Genomic DNA, 20,410 nt, shown 5'->3' with positions numbered 1-20,410 from the left:
GTTTATTTTTTATTAATCTACTTTTAGTTCATTTTACCATTTAAATGTTTTTACACGATGGTGTGGGACACGTAAAACACAAATTAAATGTCAAATATAGAGAAAATACAGATATGAAAGTAAACAAAAATAGTAATGCAGGTACAAAAATTGTTATAAAGATGAAAGTAAATAAATTATACTTAAATAGTTGTAAAACAGTAATAAAGGTACACATTTCGGTTTTAGTTGGCAATGTAATTATTTATCTTACAGGAATGTAATTTATTAAATTTAAAAAATAGCCATGCCCATCTGGAATAATGTAGCTTGAAAACAGTAAATATTTATTTTAAATCAGTCCAGTACTCTTGGAGTTTACTTCTTACAAACTAACAAATTCACTCTCTCTCTCTTTATAATATGACTATGTATACTGAATAATTTGACGAAAGGCGTGACAAATAGCAACCAAACATTTTTCTACCAATGTGAATTAAATTTTGCATATGAGGAATAAATAAAAGTTCAGAGCAGTAAACTCAAAATACTTAGTTTCATGAACGTATGAGATCCCGTGCGATTGAGCATGGTAATGTTAGAAGCTTGTCTCGGAGGTCTGACGGAGTGAAGGCGATAAACGATTATTAAAATCATAACATTTTGGTGTCATATGTGGGATAACCCTAATTAAATAATTTACAAATAATTAATAGTGAATTAATAAAAAATTTAGAATTTAGATTTTTGGTATTAAAATTAGTGTTAGGAACAGTAGTTAGTTTTGAGTGTAGTCATTTTAAAATTAGTGTTCGCATGCAACAACACATTGGTCAATTGCGTTCCTCCGTGCGCTAGACGCATGCCTTTGACGCACGTAAAAACGCACCAGTGTGGACATACCTTTCGCACCTGTTATTAACATCGTCCTTTAGCTATGTCCACACTGGTGCGTTTTTACGCGTGTCAAAGGCATGCGTCTAGCGCACGGAGGAACGCAACTGACGAATGTGTTTTTGTATGCGACATCGGAGTTGAACGGGCTGAGTGAACGTAGCGCACACGGTGACTAAAGCCGGTCCGTACAACTCGGGGATTTCGTGCGCCTTTCCTTGCGCTTTTGATATTTTTGAAGCCATGCCGTCCGCGGTTGAGGATACTTTAAATTTTATAGAAGAAAATAAAAAGTGTCCTGCTTTGTGGGATGTTTCCTCAAAGTTGTATACAAACAAAGCCGCTCGAAACGACGTGTTAAGTAACTTGGGAAAGAAATATAATCTTGATGTTATAAAAAGCTTGTGCTTATACTTTTTGAAAGAACGCAAAAAAGTTAGTAAGAAAAAGACGGGTTCTGGGGCTGATGAGAGGTACGAACCACCATGGGTTCAATTTTCCGCTGAACCATACTCAACAAAGTGTCAAAGTTGGCTCCTGACATCCTTGAGGAATTTCTTAACAGACCATGATCCGGACGTACTTCCTTCAAAATCGTGTAATCCCGTTTCTTCAAAAACTCCTTCATCCATATTGAGCGTTGCCTGTGGTTGTTTCTTCTTTTTTCTCACTGTTAATTACCAAATGAGCTGCACGTATCACAAGTGAACTCGCGTCCGCAACATCCATTGTTGAGTGTTGAACGGAACTGACGCGCCAGTTTGGACAGGTGTAGCTAGCGTCAGGGACATGCAGCTGCAGGAAAGTTGGAAAGAAAGAGGAGTTGCAAGTTGAAAAGAAAGAGGAGTTGCAAGTTGGAAAGAAAGAGGAGTTGCAAGTTGGAAAGAAAGAGGAGTTGCAAGTTGAAAGGAAAGAGGAGTTGCAAGTTGAAAGGAAAGAGGAGTTGCAAGTTGAAAGGAAAGAGGAGTTGCAAGTTGAAAGGAAAGAGGAAGTTGAAAGGAAAGAGGAAGTTGAAAGGAAAGAGGAAGCTGAAAGGAAAGAGGAACTGCAAGTTGAAAGGAAAGAGGAAGTTGAAGGGAAAGAGGAAGGTGAAAGGCAAGAGGAAGTTGAAAGGAAAGAGGAAGTTGAAAGGAAAGAGGAAGCTGAAAGGAAAGAGGAAGCTGAAAGGAAAGAGGAAGCTGAAAGGAAAGAGGAAGCTGAAAGGAAAGAGGAAGCTGAAAGGAAAGAGGAAGCTGAAAGGAAAGAGGAAGCTGAAAGGAAAGAGGAAGCTGAAAGGAAAGAGGAAGTTGAAAGGAAAGAGGAAGTTGAAAGGAAAGAGGAAGCTGAAAGGAAAGAGGAAGCTGAAAGGAAAGAGGAAGCTGAAAGGAAAGAGGAAGCTGAAAGGAAAGAGGAAGCTGAAAGGAAAGAGGAAGCTGAAAGGAAAGAGGAAGGTGAAAGGAAAGAGGAAGCTGAAAGGAAAGAGGAAGCTGAAAGGAAAGAGGAAGCTGAAAGGAAAGAGGAAGCTGAAAGGAAAGAGGAAGCTGAAAGGAAAGAGGAAGTTGAAAGGAAAGAGGAACTGCAAGTTGAAAGGAAAGAGGAAGCTGAAAGGAAAGAGGAAGGTGAAAGGCAAGAGGAAGTTGAAAGGAAAGAGGAAGTTGAAAGGAAAGAGGAAGCTGAAAGGAAAGAGGAAGCTGAAAGGAAAGAGGAAGCTGAAAGGAAAGAGGAAGGTGAAAGGAAAGAGGAAGTTGAAAGGAAAGAGGAAGTTGAAAGGAAAGAGGAAGCTGAAAGGAAAGAGGAAGCTGAAAGGAAAGAGGAAGCTGAAAGGAAAGAGGAAGCTGAAAGGAAAGAGGAAGCTGAAAGGAAAGAGGAAGCTGAAAGGAAAGAGGAAGTTGAAAGGAAAGAGGAACTGCAAGTTGAAAGGAAAGAGGAAGCTGAGAGCGCACCAGTGTGGACAGGGACAGGAGTGTGAGAGGAGAGCGCCTGCGACTCGCGGACAGACGAGGAGGACCGCCCAACTCACCCAGGGACTCGTCCTGGTCGAAGGAGTCGTGCTTGCTGAGCTCGTGCAGGGCAGGGCGGCACCCGGGCTGCTCGGCCGAGGGACAGCCCCAGTCGGCGCCGCAGCCGGGCGAGGCGGGCGGGCTCTGGCGGGGCACCTGCGCAACACACGATCCCCCGTACTCAGCACCGGCAACAACACTGCTCCTGTTACCAGCCCGGACGGCTAGGACCTCCACCGGACCACGGGTTCACCGGGTCCCAGCGTGATGTAGGCGCCAGCAGAGCTGATGAGGTCTTAGGCAAGGGCGCCCATGCCTATGGGCAGGGTGGGTCCGTGGCTCCCCCTAGCTTTCAAGCAAAGAAAAAAAAAATTGGTGTTCTTGAGCATTTTGGGCCAATTTTGAGTCCTTCAAGGCCATTTTTGGCCATTTTATTTTGGCATTTGTGATGGTTTGCCCCACCTCCCCCTACAAATTCTGCCCACCCTTACAAACTTTCATATGGGCGCCCTTGGTCTCAGGGCTCATGACACAGACAATTGTCTGGTCAGCTGAGTATGGTACGGGGATAAGGCGGTGACTTTGGTCAAGGTGAAGCTAACACCTTCCAGCTCAGAAGGGGGGGGGGGAGGGGGAGAAGTAATCCCTTGACAGCTCTGTCTTAATATTACTTGTTCTCGAATGTATAAAAAAAAATATCTGTAAGCAGACTACCAATCTAGCCTAAAGGGCGCATATTCGGGAGGACAGGTGGAGGGTGTACACCATATGTTGGAACACAGAGATGCTTGTCCAGTGCAGATATAATACCATCTCTTGGAAGATATAATACCATCTCTTGGACATACGACATTGCAGTTTTGCACTCTCATGGAAAACAATTAAGAAGTAAACTGAAAACATTAACCCACAGAGAACAGTCCTAAATCAGCTGATGTCAAACAGATAAACCCAACTATGTGCCTGAACAGGTATCATGGACAACACCACGACAGCACAGATGAACACATCCAAACTTAAATAACAGACAACACAAGAATTCCGTGGAAGAAATGAAGCCATGTGAAAAATAACAGCACAGGCGAACACAGTGGGAGAACGGTGTCCGATATCCGTTTTTGCCTGACATGGGAACATATGCCTGTTCCTGAAATGTCGCAACTGTCCCGGTATTGTCTGCCTGCATTTAGGGCGACCTTCAATGACATTCGTGTAAGGTAGCGAACAAACACTACCTTGTTGGGATACAACCGAAACACAACTCATAGACCGTATTCCAGAATGTGTCCACACTCAATCCCTGTTAGATAATGAAACGAGGCTAGAAACTGATTCAATGTATTCGAGCAAATGTTTGGCAACCATCAATACATTTACTACGCTAAAATTCCTACAGATAACAGCACTATTGAGCGAATTTAAATGGAGTAATTTTAATTTTCTCAAGTACTTATAAAGTTCCGATTATTTGTTTTGATGACCATTAAAGTGTACAAAATGCATTCCAGGGCAGCTTCGCTGTCATAAAGTTTCATTTGGCACATCACGCTTGGTACGTCCCCCAATTATCTCATAAATGACTACATACTAACTACATAGCGCCAGACGCGGGTCCGCCATCTGGACGAAATCAACTTAAAAGTGAGCTCTGCGCATGCGCGGAATTTGAGCAACAGAATGGCAACGAATAAACACCAAAATACTTTGCCTTAAAATAAGGAACTGGCCACGTGCTATCGTGCACTTGGTTAGGGTACATGTGTAGCATATTCAACACCTAAACAATATTTTTTTGTCTTGGGATACCGACCTTAATGATATTGTTGAAATTGTTTTTTTTAATGACAAATTCCTTCCATGGAATTCTTGTGCTGTCTGATATTAAAGATTGAATGTGCTCTCAGTGCTGTCCATAATTTCCATTTAGGTATAATGTTGGGTTTATCTGTTTGGCATAGCTGATTTAGGTTTGTTCTATGTGGGTTTGTGGCATGGGCTTGCCACTGTATTTTAATTATTGTAACTATTTCCTGAACATTTTAGTTATGTCAGTTTTATTTACATTTATAATTTACTTTATTCACTTTATTTGTTAATAATTTAAATTAGTTTTGGTAAATATAGTTCTTATGGTATCAGGTTAGAAAATAACTTTGAGAAAAACTGGAGTAGAAACTCAGAAACTAGGACAAACACATGCTTTAAGATAGTTGAAGTCTAAGGTAACTTTTTAACTAACTTTAAATCAGGTTAATTATATAAAAAATTATTTTTGGGGAGATAGCAAACTTAAGATTTTATTCTTATTTGTATTTATGTATGCAAGTATAAACTCTATACAGTGCGAGTTACATTTTGGCGCGCAGTCCGGCCAGGGTGATGCATGGTCCGTGTGAGTGGGGGTAAACACGAGGTGCGGTACGTGAGTGGGGGTGGATGCGAGGCGCAGTCAGGATGCGTGGGGGTGGACGCCGGACAGTCTAGTGGTTGCATGTGGTTGTGGCAAGACGCGGCCGCCACGCGCCTCGGGTTTTCGAAGCAGTATGCCGCGCGATGCCTTCAATGGAAATTTTAACAAAGGGGATTCTGTCTACAATTATGTGTGTCACGCCTATCGAACTGGAGATAGTTGACTCATGTGACGTTCCTTACGAGTTGTGCGAGCAAGTATTCCGTGTCTAAATGTGACGTGTATATTTGCCGGCGGAATGGTGTAAACACCATGTTCAGCTGCTTCGGGGAAGCTAACAGTGAAACCTGCTCGGTGTATTTAAGGGCGTTTTTTTTTTTTTTTGCATCTTGTCCACCTACTGAAACTTGAGGTGTGAATTTCTTCGCTCATGCGAATGCTGTTCCACACTGGACTTCGCAATTACAAGTTACAGGGTCCCCGTCTTCCCGTTGGCCGAGACGCAAGCCATTCGACCCCAAGCAAGACCGTTAGTTTGTTTTAAAGAGATATACATGGGCGTGGCTAATTTATGGAAAACAGAAAACTGTGTAGTTGAAGACTTTTTGCACACGGAATTTGAGTCGCGACGGATCTTTTTTTAAGACGATTATGCCGGCACTACTTTTAATAAACGTTTTGTATGACTTTTTCATGTAAAAATTGTTCAATATTTTTTTTTTTATTCTTCCCAAAATCAGTTGTATTTGCAAACCTTTTCAATAATGTTAGTGAATATTTTTAAGGTACTTTTAAGTGTCTAAATATTTAGTACCTATTAAAGTGATGGCACTCCTTTATAATTGGCAGAATTTTCTAATTTGCCTATTTGTGGAAAGGTAAACAAATATAACTTTATAATTGTAGTATTCTTTTGCATCTCTCGCCCGCGATTAAATGTTAATTTCTTTAATTATTTTGATAAATGATTTGTAAGAGTAATTTTAACTTCTTGAATAGTTTTTTGCCTCTAGTTTTATCTCTCTCTCTATTTATTTAAATGCTTACCAACGTTTTTCGGGTGCTTCAATTTTGTTTACTACCATCACGTATTTTAAAAATCTTGCTTTCTTTGGACTGATTGTATGTTTGCTTTGGGCCCAGACTGTTGCGGTCGGCGTCGGGGTAAGTGGTCAGACGGAGTTTTCGGAGAATGTTGAAGTTAAAAGTTAAAAGTTAAAAGTTAAAAGTTAAATGTTAAATGTTGCCACTGACGAATGCTGTCCCAACTTGGGGATGCGGACAGCACTGACTTTCAGGTTTATATTTTCATTTTATTTTTTTGAATTTCGTGATTTGCGTTTTTGAATTTTTTCCATGACAAAACAGTGCAAAACTGCAATGGTGTATGTCCAAAAAATTGTATTCAATCAAAATTTCCTTTTTCATGAATAATTTAAAGAACGTAGTAATTGTTGACTAGCCGGAGCAATAAAATGCGGAAGACGCCATATTGGTTTAAATAGCTTTTATTCTCTCACAACCTTTTTATCGTTGATATTGAAAATTTTCCTTCGTCAAGGCAGAGATCAGCCTTAAAGATAATTTTAAACACCACAATATAACGTCTATTTATAGTATTATTAAAGTGGTAGTTATTACCAAAAATGTTTGAATAATAGCATCCAATGACTTTAGACATTTCACTGGATCATATACCAAGTATTAACAATACAAATTTTGGAAATTAAATGATAGCTTCAAAACATTCGAAACAAAAATGGCGTCATCAGTATTTACTTCCCGTTAACGATTTATTGCAGCCAGTTGACTGAACAGATAAAACACATACCATGGTATTATGTTTGAAGTGTCTGTCGTCCATGATAAAATATTTTTAATGTACAGTAGACATTCAGTAACATATTTTCGAAGATATTTATATGCCATTCTCGAACTAACTTATCATGTTCGTGCCGTCAAGCACGTAGCGGGACATGGCATTAGTGTCAACGAGGTCAACCTCGAATCTGCCACAGTATGTATGTTACTTCACATACTACATAACATCTCTAATTGGGTTCGGTATGTACCTAGCCTTTGATATAAATTCATTTAAAGACAAATTTTAATCGGGATTATTAAGGAAAACCAGTACCTGCCATATTGGAGTATCATTTTTTTCTTTAATTTTGACTTTTTAAACTAATATATGTCACAATAGGGCATAAACAATCCTGGTGCTTACTAACGGGTCACAGTCTGGAAACACCATAAGAAAATAACTGAATACTTACTTCGTGAGAACAACTAAAACTTGAAAGTTTACTACACCAAGTTAAGATATTTTAAACTACATACTTAGTGCCAGAAGATAGGGCTCGTCCATTAATCACGTGTTTTTTTTTTTAGCAAACTTTTAATCCACCCTCCCCCCTAATGATTTGTGGTGAGGTTTTATACTAACCCCCCCCCCCCCCCCAATAAATCACGTGTATTTTTTTGGTACAAAATATTTTTAAAAATTTCAGAATATTATCTTTAAATATAGGTGTAATCTAATTTAATTCTGGAAAATTAAGCACAGTGATAAAAATGTCCAGACACACATTAAGGTTGCATGTTTATTCTCACTGGCATAAAAATAATAAAGGAAAGGCTTATATGTTATTTACGCATGTATTCGGCGCCAAAATCAGTCTTACTGGCGACTGGCAAGCCGAGCCGGGTGGTTCATGTTGCGGCGGGCGGGGATATTGTTGCCTGGCTACGGCGAGTCAAGGTCACGCGTTGCTTTTCGGTTTAGTAGAAATCGGGCGAAAAAATAAATACACGTGATATCTCTCTACACCCCCCTCCCCCCTTGTGATATTTCGTGATTTTTCCCGACCACCTCCCCCCCTTTTCAAGGCTCACGTGATTAATGGACGATCCCATAGGTCTATTACGACTAGAGGTCGATTTGGCAACCCTGCTTTTCTTGGGGAAGAGGCTTTTGTCGGGGGGAGGTATGTTATATTGGGGGGAAGCGACGAATGAGTCAGGGTCGGAAACACGAGTGCATTTTAGTCACTCTCGACTTGTTTTATTGTTTGCATGTGTCTTTATAAAGCATCAATTGAACGCAACAGCGAAGAGTGACCGGGGCATATGCCTATAGCAGACGAGGAGGGTCCAGAGGGCACATGGCGCTCGGGGCGACTGAAATGCTGCCCCTTGGAAGGGCAGCCCTTCAGCATTTTTCTGACAGTGGTTAGTTTAGGTTAGGTTAGGTCACTTTACAAACTAAACACTGTCAGAAAAATCCTGAAGGGCTGCCCTGCCAAGGGGCAACAATTCAGACAACCTTTCAAAAACACTTCTGTCAGAACAATCCTGAAGGGCTGCCCTGCCAAGGGGCAACAATTCAGACAACCTTTCAAAAACACTTCTGTCAGAACAATCCTGAAGGGCTGCCCTGCCAAGGGGCAACAATTCAGACAACCTTTCAAAAACACTACTGTCAGAACAATCCTGAAGGGCTGCCCTTCCAAGGGGCAACAATTCAGACAACCTTTCAAAAACACTACTGTCAGAACAATCCTGAAGGGCTGCCCTTCCAAGGGGCAACAATTCAGACAACCTTTCAAAAACACTTCTGTCAGAACAATCCTGAAGGGCTGCCCTTCCAAGGGGCAACAATTCAGACAACCTTTCAAAAACACTTCTGTCAGAACAATCCTGAAGGGCTGCCCTTCCAAGGGGCAACAATTCAGACAACCTTTCAAAAACACTTCTGTCAGAACAATCCTGAAGGGCTGCCCTTCCAAGGGGCAACAATTCAGACAACCTTTCAAAAACACTTCTGTCAGAACAATCCTGAAGGGCTGCCCTTCCAAGGGGCAACAATTCAGACAACCTTTCAAAAACACTTCTGTCAGAACAATCCTGAAGGGCTGCCCTGCCAAGGGGCAACAATTCAGACAACCTTTCAAAAACACTTCTGTCAGAACAATCCTGAAGGGCTGCCCTGCCAAGGGGCAACAATTCAGACAACCTTTCAAAAACACTTCTGTCAGAACAATCCTGAAGGGCTGCCCTTCCAAGGGGCAACAATTCAGACAACCTTTCAAAAACACTTCTGTCAGAACAATCCTGAAGGGCTGCCCTTCCAAGGGGCAACAATTCAGACAACCTTTCAAAAACACTTCTGTCAGAACAATCCTGAAGGGCTGCCCTTCCAAGGGGCAACAATTCAGACAACCTTTCAAAAACACTTCTGTCAGAACAATCCTGAAGGGCTGCCCTTCCAAGGGGCAACAATTCAGACAACCTTTCAAAAACACTTCTGTCAGAACAATCCTGAAGGGCTGCCCTTCCAAGGGGCAACAATTCAGACAACCTTTCAAAAACACTTCTGTCAGAACAATCCTGAAGGGCTGCCCTTCCAAGGGGCAACAATTCAGACAACCTTTCAAAAACACTTCTGTCAGAACAATCCTGAAGGGCTGCCCTTCCAAGGGGCAACAATTCAGACAACCTTTCAAAAACACTTCTGTCAGAACAATCCTGAAGGGCTGCCCTTCCAAGGGCCAACAATTCAGACAACCTTTCAAAAACACTTCTGTCAGAACAATCCTGAAGGGCTGCCCTTCCAAGGGGCAACAATTCAGACAACCTTTCAAAAACACTTCTGTCAGAACAATCCTGAAGGGCTGCCCTTCCAAGGGGCAACAATTCAGACAACCTTTCAAAAACACTTCTGTCAGAACAATCCTGAAGGGCTGCCCTGCCAAGGGGCAACAATTCAGACAACCTTTCAAAAACACTTCTGTCAGAACAATCCTGAAGGGCTGCCCTGCCAAGGGGCAACAATTCAGACAACCTTTCAAAAACACTTCTGTCAGAACAATCCTGAAGGGCTGCCCTTCCAAGGGGCAACAATTCAGACAACCTTTCAAAAACACTTCTGTCAGAACAATCCTGAAGGGCTGCCCTTCCAAGGGGCAACAATTCAGACAACCTTTCAAAAACACTTCTGTCAGAACAATCCTGAAGGGCTGCCCTTCCAAGGGGCAACAATTCAGACAACCTTTCAAAAACACTTCTGTCAGAACAATCCTGAAGGGCTGCCCTTCCAAGGGGCAACAATTCAGACAACCTTTCAAAAACACTTCTGTCAGAACAATCCTGAAGGGCTGCCCTTCCAAGGGGCAACAATTCAGACAACCTTTCAAAAACACTTCTGTCAGAAGAATCCTGAAGGGCTGCCCTTCCAAGGGGCAACAATTCAGACAACCTTTCAAAAACACTTCTGTCAGAACAATCCTGAAGGGCTGCCCTTCCAAGGGGCAACAATTCAGACAACCTTTCAAAAACACTTCTGTCAGAACAATCCTGAAGGGCTGCCCTTCCAAGGGGCAACAATTCAGACAACCTTTCAAAAACACTTCTGTCAGAACAATCCTGAAGGGCTGCCCTTCCAAGGGGCAACAATTCAGACAACCTTTCAAAAACACTTCTGTCAGAACAATCCTGAAGGGCTGCCCTTCCAAGGGGCAACAATGCAGCTCGACGCCACTCACGTGCCGGGTCTCCTCGCAGTCCGCCCCTCCTGCCAGCAGGCACCGCGCGCTGTCCTTGGGGATGCAGAAGGTGTCCCGCCGCAGCCTGCCGGCTCCCGGGGGCGCTAGAGGAACCACCTTCTCCATCGGTGCGAGGATGCCGTACCTCTTGCGGCACAGGAAGTACCTGCATCCAGCACATCCCACATCCAGCACACCGGTGTAACACTGTTCAAATACTGCACACTACACATGTTTATAGTCCACGAATGTATCTCTAACATTGTTTCCAAGTTTATGGGGCGATACAGCTCCAATTTATATTTTAATCATACGTACGTCTGAAAACTGATTAACCACAAATGTTTGTTCTGTTTTTCTGATATTACCTTTTCTCGGTGCTGATGGATTGTCATCATTTCGACAAAGTATTAACATGGCAAATATTGCACATATAAACTCCTTTGTTATTATAACGAATATACCCTTATGACATGAGAATTGTCACTACTAACAAAGACAGTAGGGGAGGAGGGGTCGGGAAGTTTCACTCTTATTTTCTACTCGCCATCGCTCATCATACATGTGGATGCAACACAGCACACACAAAAAAAATGGAAGGGCATATTATTCCAGATCCATTTTCAACGAGCCAGGGTCCTCTACTGGACAAAGAGGTAACCATGCTTTGTCATGGCCCATGTAAAACAACTTCCTACTGAGCACGAGGTCGCAGAAGACCCATCCAGTTACACTCAAGTAGGGGGACCACATCAGTTCTGGACGTGAGTTACACAAACATGTGCGCGTGCAGTCCACGCGCGACAGAAGTGAAACTTCTTGCTTATTAGTTGTATATATAGATAAATTACTCATGTTAATAGAACAAAAAATAATAATTAAGAACACTAAGGAAGTGGGTATTATCTCAAATGAAATATCTCTTTTCCACACGAATAAATACATTGTAGAGTTTTTTTTAAATAAAAAATGTACTAAATTTTTTCTTGTGCATTAAAAACAAACTTTTAATTTAAATAATTCTTAACCTTGAAGCTTGCCGTATTAGGTAGTTTGTGCAGCTTAACTAATTGTCCAAATGGACGTGTGTATTCTGAGGTAGGTATCTGGCACGTTAAAGTGACATGGCATACTAACAGGATCTAGCTCAATGCTACTTTGTTGAGCCACAATCACCCACAGCTACACTCCGATCGATAAATATTCACGCCTCATTGTTTAACTTTTATTTACACACACGTGCACTCGTAACTAAAAAACTATGTGTGATTTAGTTAATCAAATAAGAATTCGCGACAAATAATAATACCTATGTCAAACTAAAGCGTGAAAGGTATTATACCAGCAGAAACATTTACACAGCTAAAACAACACTCACATAACACTGTTTAACAATACTGATTTACACAAGTAATTTAATTAAAAATACATACATGGAAGAAAAATATTTTCTTTCGAATATGGCCAGTGACGTGGTGCACAACAATAATCTCAAATCCCGCTGTGTTTCCCTCTGCCCAAATACTCCCTACAGTCGGGTGGCATCAGGCGCAGCGACCCGCCTATCCCTGCAGCATGGCGGGGTTCAACCTGAGCCGCACGCCGCCACGTGGAGCCTGCTCAAGGCTGCTCCAGCGATCAACGACGGCACCAACGGCCCGGAGTGGGGATAGCGCGACGCGTCACCCCCAGGAAATAATCGCGAATTTGAAGTGTGCAAGATGGCAAGAAAGCAAGTACACGACTTAATTTCCACCTTTCCCTGCCATCTCCTTTATCGGTTTCCACAACATACCTAACTATTCCCCTCCTCTTCCGGCTCCCCCACCACATACCTAGCTATTTCCCCTCATGCTATCATGCTCGAAAATTGTTATCCCCTCAGCAAAGAAGTTTTACTTCGAAACACACACAAGCTCCTGCAGGCGATACTCTTACTTCTAACCCACCCAGAGTTCCTAGGACCACTTCCCTTCCTCCACTCCAGTTTGGGGACATGGACAACTCATGGATAGTCATACAGGGTAATTATAAAGTCCATGAAACATTTCATAAAATCGGTACAGCGAAATGGAAAATAATAACGTAACAAATTATATACCGCGTGAAAGAACAACTCTCAAAGTTTTTCTGAATGTAGCGCCAAAAAACTATTTTAAAAAACAACCGACAGGGGCGTTAGTGCATGTAGTTACTGAAAATGGCTGCGAACCAGGCAGAGAAAGCCTTGAATATGCCTGTAGCGAATCGGTAGTGAGTGTCCAAAGAGCTTTCCGTGGCAAGTTTAACAAAATACTACCAGTTTACAATAGCATAATGAAGTGGTTCAAGAAATTCGAGGAAGACGGCTGTTTGTACGAAGCAAAACGGTCGGGTCGGCCAGGCGTGTGCCAACACACAGTGGATTGTGTACGGGCAGTGGCGTAGCGTGGGTGGGGCGGAGGGGGCGGCCCGCCCCGGGCGGCAACCCGCGGGGGCGGGTCGCCGGTGAAGCGGGTTGAGATCTGATCTATGATTCATTCATTACATGTGTCAGACACACTATAATGTTCCATTTTTATCTTACATTTTGCGCACCGACTATTTTTTAATATTTATTTAAAAGAAAAACTGCGAAATCACTGACAGAGCTCTTTATAACGTTTGTTTGTTTACATACGAACGGCAACACCGCATCAAGCCGCGCCGCCCGGCGCGCGCGAGCCGAGTTGAGCGGCACTCATTATGTTAATTACTCATACAAAATCTTTTGTTTCACGCGTCGGCCCGTGTCGATGCCTCTCTTTCGCACTCATTGAATTTAGTACTACGCATTGTACTGTAAAGTTTGACCTTAACCCAGGGCAAACCAAACAACTTCCGCAAACCGGGACACAGTAAAACTCCTATATTGCCCCGTACCGCGAGCGCAGGTAAACCCCAAAAAATATTAAAACCCAAACTAATAGCAGGCTTAAAAAATACTAATAAGGTTGCGAACAGTGAGAGGAGGCAGCAAGTTAAAAAGACGCAAAATTTATATGACAACATTTAATGAATATATATATCATAAAATCGTTTCATCACAAATAGGCGCATCCATCATAAAATACATGCCCTATTACTACTTATAAAAAAATAACTATATAATAATACTAAAAAAAATACTTTAACAATTCCCCCAAAAAATTATAATTTGATCATATACTTCGGAGCTCCGAAAATTAAATATAATTACCAAAAAGGCATTAAAAATATATAAGAACATATTAATACAAATACAAATATAGATACGCACCGGGCGTATCACCGCTGTAAATACCAATTAACATAGGCGAAATCTAGCAAAAAATTGACACACCTTAACATGCAAATAAATATACCAAAAATTTAGCAAATTACAAATTATGGGTTTACAAGCCCTTCTCAGTTAAGTCATTTTCTAACGGTCGACGCCTTTTTTCTTCTAGGTCTGGCAGGGGTTGGGTGAAACACGCTGAACGTAAAATCCCAGTTTCAGTTTTATTAGTCCGTTAATTTAAATCCCAAAAATCCACAAATTATAGTTTCGCACCAGGGGTCAAAGGGGCAATCCTTGTATTGTTTTTCTTGCAAGCTGTTTGGCAATTCCGGCTCTAGCTTCGCATCTGATGAAGGATTCAACAAATGGTGGAAGCTAAATACAAGAATAGGAGACCATGAAAATAGCCTGGGCCATGAACAGAGCTTCTTGAAATGGAAGGAGTTGGAAGTTCGCCTGAACTGTAAAGCAACCATCGATCAGAAACAACAAGAAGTTTTCGAAAGTGAGGAGAAGTAGTGGAGGGATGTACTGTACAGGTTGCTGAATATTATCCAGTTCTTAGCCAAACAGAATCTGGCCTTCAGAGGACATCGAGAAGACATTCGAGGAGATGATAGTGGCAATCGCGGGACTTTCTGGAGTTAGTGCACCTCCTAGCTAAATACGACCCTCTTCTAATGGAACACCTGACAAAGATAAAGCTGGGAGCAAGAGTCTCAGTTTCGTATCTATCTCCAGAAACCCAGAATGAATTTATAAACTTACTGGGACAGCAAGTTCGATCCACCATCATCCGTCGTATTCAAGAAGCTAAATATTATTGCGTAATCTTCGACAGCACACCAGTCATCTCCCACAATGACCAAATGAGCCAAGTTCTGCGATACGTACATATCGAAGGAGAAAAAGTCGCCGTGGTAGAATCTTTCATTGACTTCTTCGAACCAAAAGGAAAAAATGCAGAAGATCTCAGCAACGATATAATCGCGAAGATAACATCAGACGGACTGGACATACAGAATCTGAGAGGACAGGCTTATGACAATGCTGCCACAATGTCAGGGATCCACAATGGAGTTCAAGCCCGGATTAAAGCACTGAATCCGAAAGCTATATTCGTTGCATGCACAAACCACTCACTAAACTTGGCTGGGGTACACGCTGCTTCTGAATCAGTGGATTCCGTGAAGTTTTTTGGAACTCTGGAGAAGCTGTTTGCCTTCTTTTCCGCATCAACTGTTCGATGGAACGCTTTGGTTGCCGTCACAGGTCAAGCAGTAAAACGAGTCACTGAAACGCGCTGGAGCGCTAGACATGTAGCTGTCAAGATGCTTAAAAATAAGTTTGAGGTAGTTCTTGAGGTACTGGAACAATTAACAGATTCATCTCAAACTTCCGAAACAAGATCGGGAGCCAGTCTTCTCCTGACAGCCATGCAGTCATTTAACTTCCTAACTTTTCTTGGCTTTTGGGCTGCAGTGCTACCTGAAGTAGATGACGCACAGATTTACCTGCAGCAACGAGGACTAAGTGTGGATAAGTGTGCTCAGAAACTCTGCGCTTTGAAAACCCTCTTAGTGGAAAGTAGAGACCGTTTCGTGCAAGAAGCAATTGACTTTGCTAAGACTCTCTGCGAAAAACTCGGAATCGAACTCAAAACGAGAAGAATTCGCAGGAAAAAACGCATGCATGGCGATGAATCTTCTGAAGATGCAGCTTTGTCTCACGAACAGGAAATCCGTCGAGAGATTATCGCATCATTCGACAAGATCATTCAAGAAATGACGACTCTATTCCAGCAAATTCAAGAAATATCGGACAAGTTCGGATTTTTTATGCCAGCGAAACTTTTGGACAGCAAGTTCGGGGATCTTTCCCATGTATTAGAAGACATCGACAAGGACGAGTTTCAGATGGAGCGGAAGCGTCTTCAGCAGTTTGTTGTTGTTGCCTGTTCTGAATCAGAGGAAGATATAAGTTGTAAAGGACCGATGGAGCTCTTCCAGTTCATTCAAAAACTGAATCTCGGAATTTCGGTTCCAAATATAGTCATCTTGATTCGTAGGTATATATTTGACTTTGGCGATTAGTGTTGCAAGTTGTGAAAGAAGTTTTTCGAAGTTGAAACTAATAAAAAATTACCTCAGATCTACTATGAGCTCCGCTAGACTATCAAACTTGGCTATATTGTCAATTGAACAAGAATTGGCTGTTAATATTGATTTTGACAAAGTTATTTCTGACTTCGCTGCTCATAAGGCCCGTAGAATCCGCTTGTAAAACAGCTCATCCTACTTTAACTTCAATATAAGGTACCTCATTGCATGTGAAATTTAATTTTAATTAAGCACCTATAGAATGGGGGCGGCAAAATAGGTCTCCCGCCCCAGGCGCCGAGATGGCACGCTACGCCACTGTGTACGGAACATGATGGTGCGAAAGTCCCAAGAAGTCAACTTATCGGGCTAGTGCAGAATTGAACATCCCTCAGCCAACAGTGTGGAAAATTCTTCGTAAGCGATTAAGAGTGAAGCCATACAAATTGCAGCTTCTGCAAGCCATCAGCCACGATAACAAATTTCTCCGACTGCAGTTCTGCATTGCTATGCAGAACCGTCTTGAAGACGATGACTTTGCAAGCAAATTAATATTGTGACGAAGCCACTTTTCATCTCTCAGGAAGAGTCAACCGACACAACACACAAATATGGGGGACAGAATCCACATGCAACTCTCGAACATGTCCGAGATTCGCCAAAAGTTAACGTGTTCTGTGCCATGTCCAACAAGACAGTTTATGGCCCCTTCTTCGCTGAGAGAACTGTCCCTGGTATCACCTACCTCGACATGCTGCAATTGTGGCTTATGCCACAACTTGAAGCTGATAGCAGGGACTTCAACTTCCAACAAGATGGTGCTCCACTTCATTACCACAATGTGGTACGAGATTATCTGAATGAGACATTGCCACATCGCTGGATGGGCCATGGGGAGGCCGCTGACCAAGTGCTACTCCCGTGGCCACCACGATCACCGGACTTGACACCTTGCGATTTATTCTTGTGGGGATACATCAAGGGTAGTGTTTATGTTCCACCTCTACCACAGAACCTTGACGAATTGAGACACCGCATCGTAGCAGCTGCTCTTACCATCACTCCTGATATTCTGGGTCGGGTATGGGCAGAATTGGACTATCGATTAGATGTGTGGCATGTGACGCAAGGTGGACACACAGAACATTTATAATTAGTGAAGAAAAAAAAAACTTTGAGTTTTTTTTCACGTGGTATATAATTTGTTACATAATTCATAGCCATTTCACTGTACCGATTTTTTGAAATGTTTCACGGACTTTATGATTATCCTGTATTTATGCTCCCACATAAACCTAAATGGAGGGATGGAGGAGGGAGAGGTAGCATCTGATTTTTGTTGTTTTTTTGCACAAAACACAACACAAAATCATTTCGCTCCCCTTCTCATATGCCTCAAGAGTACTCAGTGGTTGTGTTCAAACCACTACCTCTCCACATAATAGACCCGGGCTCGATTTACAGTGAAACCAAACCTATTGTTCACAAAAGACACAAAATTAAACAAATATTTCGTGCAATCCAGCTAATCTGAACATACTGTAATTGTCTTCTGACGATCATTATGCAACTTGAACGTATTTTGTCTCAAAACGTTTCTTTTCATGTTGACAATATGTTTGTGAAAGTAGTTTCTAACAGAAGGATTGCCTCGTGACTCAAGGGACGTGCATGCTGAGTGTGCTGAGTGTGCTGAGTGTGTTGAGTGTGTTGAGTGTGCTGAGTACCTGCGGCCGTCCACGGAGCCGTCGTTGAGGCCCTGGGCCTCGTCCAGCTCCACGCCGCAGTAGGGCCCCTGCGCGCGGTGGAAGGGCCCCACATAGCGCAGAGTGCCCACCTGGTGGCCGCACACCACCACCTTCTCGCCCACCTCCAGCCGGGGCGGGTCGGTCGTTCGCTGGCCGCAGCTGGAATCCTGCGGCCTCGGTCGCGCCAGCCCGTCGCACGCCGGCGACACCTCGGCGCTCTTGTCGCTCAGTCCGAGCGAGAAGTCGCAGCAGTCGGCGGCCGCGGGGGCCTGGCCCTTGGAGCCGGCGGGCTCCGGGTCCCTGGGGCCGGCCTTCAGGGCGAACAAGTTCTTCAGGAGCGAGGGTCGCTGCCTGTCGTCGCCCGTCGCTGGTCTGGAGGGCGCCGGCGTCGGGATGCCCGAGGGCTTCGACGTGCGCAGCTGAGGGATTCCACTTTGTTTCACACTCTGAAACAAAAACAAAAAATATTTTTTATGAAGCATTATCCAAGTCATAATAGAATATAACATATACACATGGACACAACTGATTACAAGTGACATCCAAGTCCTACAAGAATTCACAGGTACAGGCGGGGGCGCAACAACTAAATTTCCAAGGGGAGGGGGGGGGGCAATATACCTTTTTATAAAGAATCATCGATCCCCCCTATTGAAGCGAGGGTCCGGGGATCCTCCCCCGGGAAAATGTGTATTTCAAGGTGGAAAATGGTGCTATTTAACCCTTATCCGGAGACGTGGGGTCTCCGTGACCCCAGCAAAACTTTAACTTGCCGCCATCTATGTGCAGTTCAAGGCACTTGCTTGTGGTACCATCTACCTTTCGCTTGGATATCACATAGTCTCCTCCTGCAGTGTCAGATTTGTTTACGCTGTCTGGCGCTAGATATCAGGTCGCAAAGATAACTTGGGGTCGTAGTGGCACCACGTCACCAGTTATGTTTCTATCTCAGAAGTGATAAAAAGGCTTCTAAACGAACTTGTGTACGTGTGGGTGATCCAGATTATGACGAAACTATTTCTAAGTGATTGAAAGATATTTTTAGTGACTTAAGTGATCAAAGTGTGTGTGGAAAAGAAATGTGTGATGTTTGCAGAGCAAACAAATACTCTACTACAGAGTGACTTTTCGTAAAAAATTAATTTTTTCAAACAATGTTCGGCTAATATAATATATTATGTAAAAATGCCATTTTCAAAATATATAAGTATGCATGTGCTTTCTAGTTAGCTAGATTATATATTTTGCTGCATTGGTTATGCAAGGAAAATATTTGGAGAGGAAAAAAGTAATTTCTTTTTTTTTGAAAATTATCTGTTGTAGATTTTATGAAAAGTTCTTATTATTCATAGAAGTTTTCTAGATTTTGTTTTGTCACTATATCTATATTGAATAGCAAATAAAACTTTTAGGCTACCATCTGCTTATTTTTTTTAAAAAAGCAATTATAACAAATAGGCATTTTTAGATTTATTTGAGCAAGCAACAATGGAAAAAATTGTATTTTATAATTGGTGAATAATTATTTGCTAATTTATTTTTTAATTTAATTAATAAGTATAAAAAAGGCATTAAATAATTTTACATGTAACAAAAATAATTTCTAATCAGTTAACTTCTACAAAACATTTTGGGGTCTGAGGGGCACCACGTCACCAGATATGTCAAATATTTTCACGTCTCCGGCTAAGGGTTAAGCAGTTTTATCATCTAAAAATTGATTACACAGCACTTTTTTTGCCCCCGTTTGCTCCCACTTCAAGGTTTCAGAGAAGGGGGGGGGGCAAAATACCCTTCCCCCCCTGTTGTTGCGCCCCTGGGTACAGGAAGAATTAACTTATGAAACAGGTACGCCTGCCCCCCAGGCGACTCACGCCACAAGCAGTGCCCTGTAATTCTTTTCCGAGCCACCAGAGTGCTGCACTAGTCTCCATAAGGCCCATGCTTTTTAAGTCGCCTCGTGCGAGAGATGCACTAGCCGATCATATTTTGGTTCGGCCACCCCTCAGTAGGTCACACTGCGATCGGCCACTAACATCAACATCGAGATTCTAAGTCAGTATTTCTCGACCACCCCCTCGGAAATCTACTGAAACTTTCGGTCCGGAAGCCGCGAAGTCCCCCCCTTTTCTTTCGAAAGAAAGCGCCTTTTTAATTAATAGTCGCTCCCGCCTTGCAGAGACTTCGTGCCGTGCATTCATACTGACCACCTTGCGTCCACGGCCAGCCCACAGCAAGACTTCACTTCTGCCATCATATGAGAATGTAGTCCTCTCGTAAAGGGATTTTTTTCCCTATTTTTTTAGACCTTGATTAGTCAGTCTGTGTTTCCTATGTAGAGATTTTTATATTTTGCTAAATTCTAATTTTTATCATGATGAGTGCATCCGCGTCCATTGTTCGGGACGGTCTTCGATCACCTCCCGGCGGGCACACCTGCTGAGTGCTACGAACTACATTCTGTTTTGGTTAGTTTCG

General features: G+C 42.6%; 2 protein-coding genes across 4 annotated transcripts in view; one reads left to right on the top strand and one right to left on the bottom strand.

Moving 5' to 3' along the window:
- Window positions 1-20,410, bottom strand: part of LOC134541304 (uncharacterized) — a 475,001-nt gene that overhangs the window by 287,806 nt on the left and 166,785 nt on the right. For all 3 annotated transcript variants that reach the window (XM_063384632.1, XM_063384633.1, XM_063384634.1), the window contains exons 2-4: window positions 17,912-18,378; window positions 10,806-10,971; window positions 2,873-3,008 (exon numbers count right to left, since the gene is read on the bottom strand). In XM_063384632.1, the coding sequence (XP_063240702.1) occupies window positions 2,873-3,008; window positions 10,806-10,971; window positions 17,912-18,378 (769 nt within the window). The remainder of the gene's footprint in view (window positions 1-2,872; window positions 3,009-10,805; window positions 10,972-17,911; window positions 18,379-20,410) is intronic.
- LOC134541215 (uncharacterized) lies at window positions 58-2,821 on the top strand. Its single transcript, XM_063384462.1, has 2 exons — window positions 58-71; window positions 1,675-2,821. The coding sequence occupies exons 1-2, from the start codon at window positions 58-60 to the stop codon at window positions 2,819-2,821; spliced, it is 1,161 nt and encodes a 386-aa protein (XP_063240532.1).

Source organism: Bacillus rossius, chromosome 18 (genome assembly GCF_032445375.1).
Source record: "Bacillus rossius redtenbacheri isolate Brsri chromosome 18, Brsri_v3, whole genome shotgun sequence".
Taxonomy (NCBI): Eukaryota; Metazoa; Arthropoda; class Insecta; order Phasmatodea; family Bacillidae; genus Bacillus; species Bacillus rossius.
The sequence above is the reverse complement of the archived record's forward strand: the minus strand, read 5'-3'. Positions and strand labels throughout refer to the sequence as shown.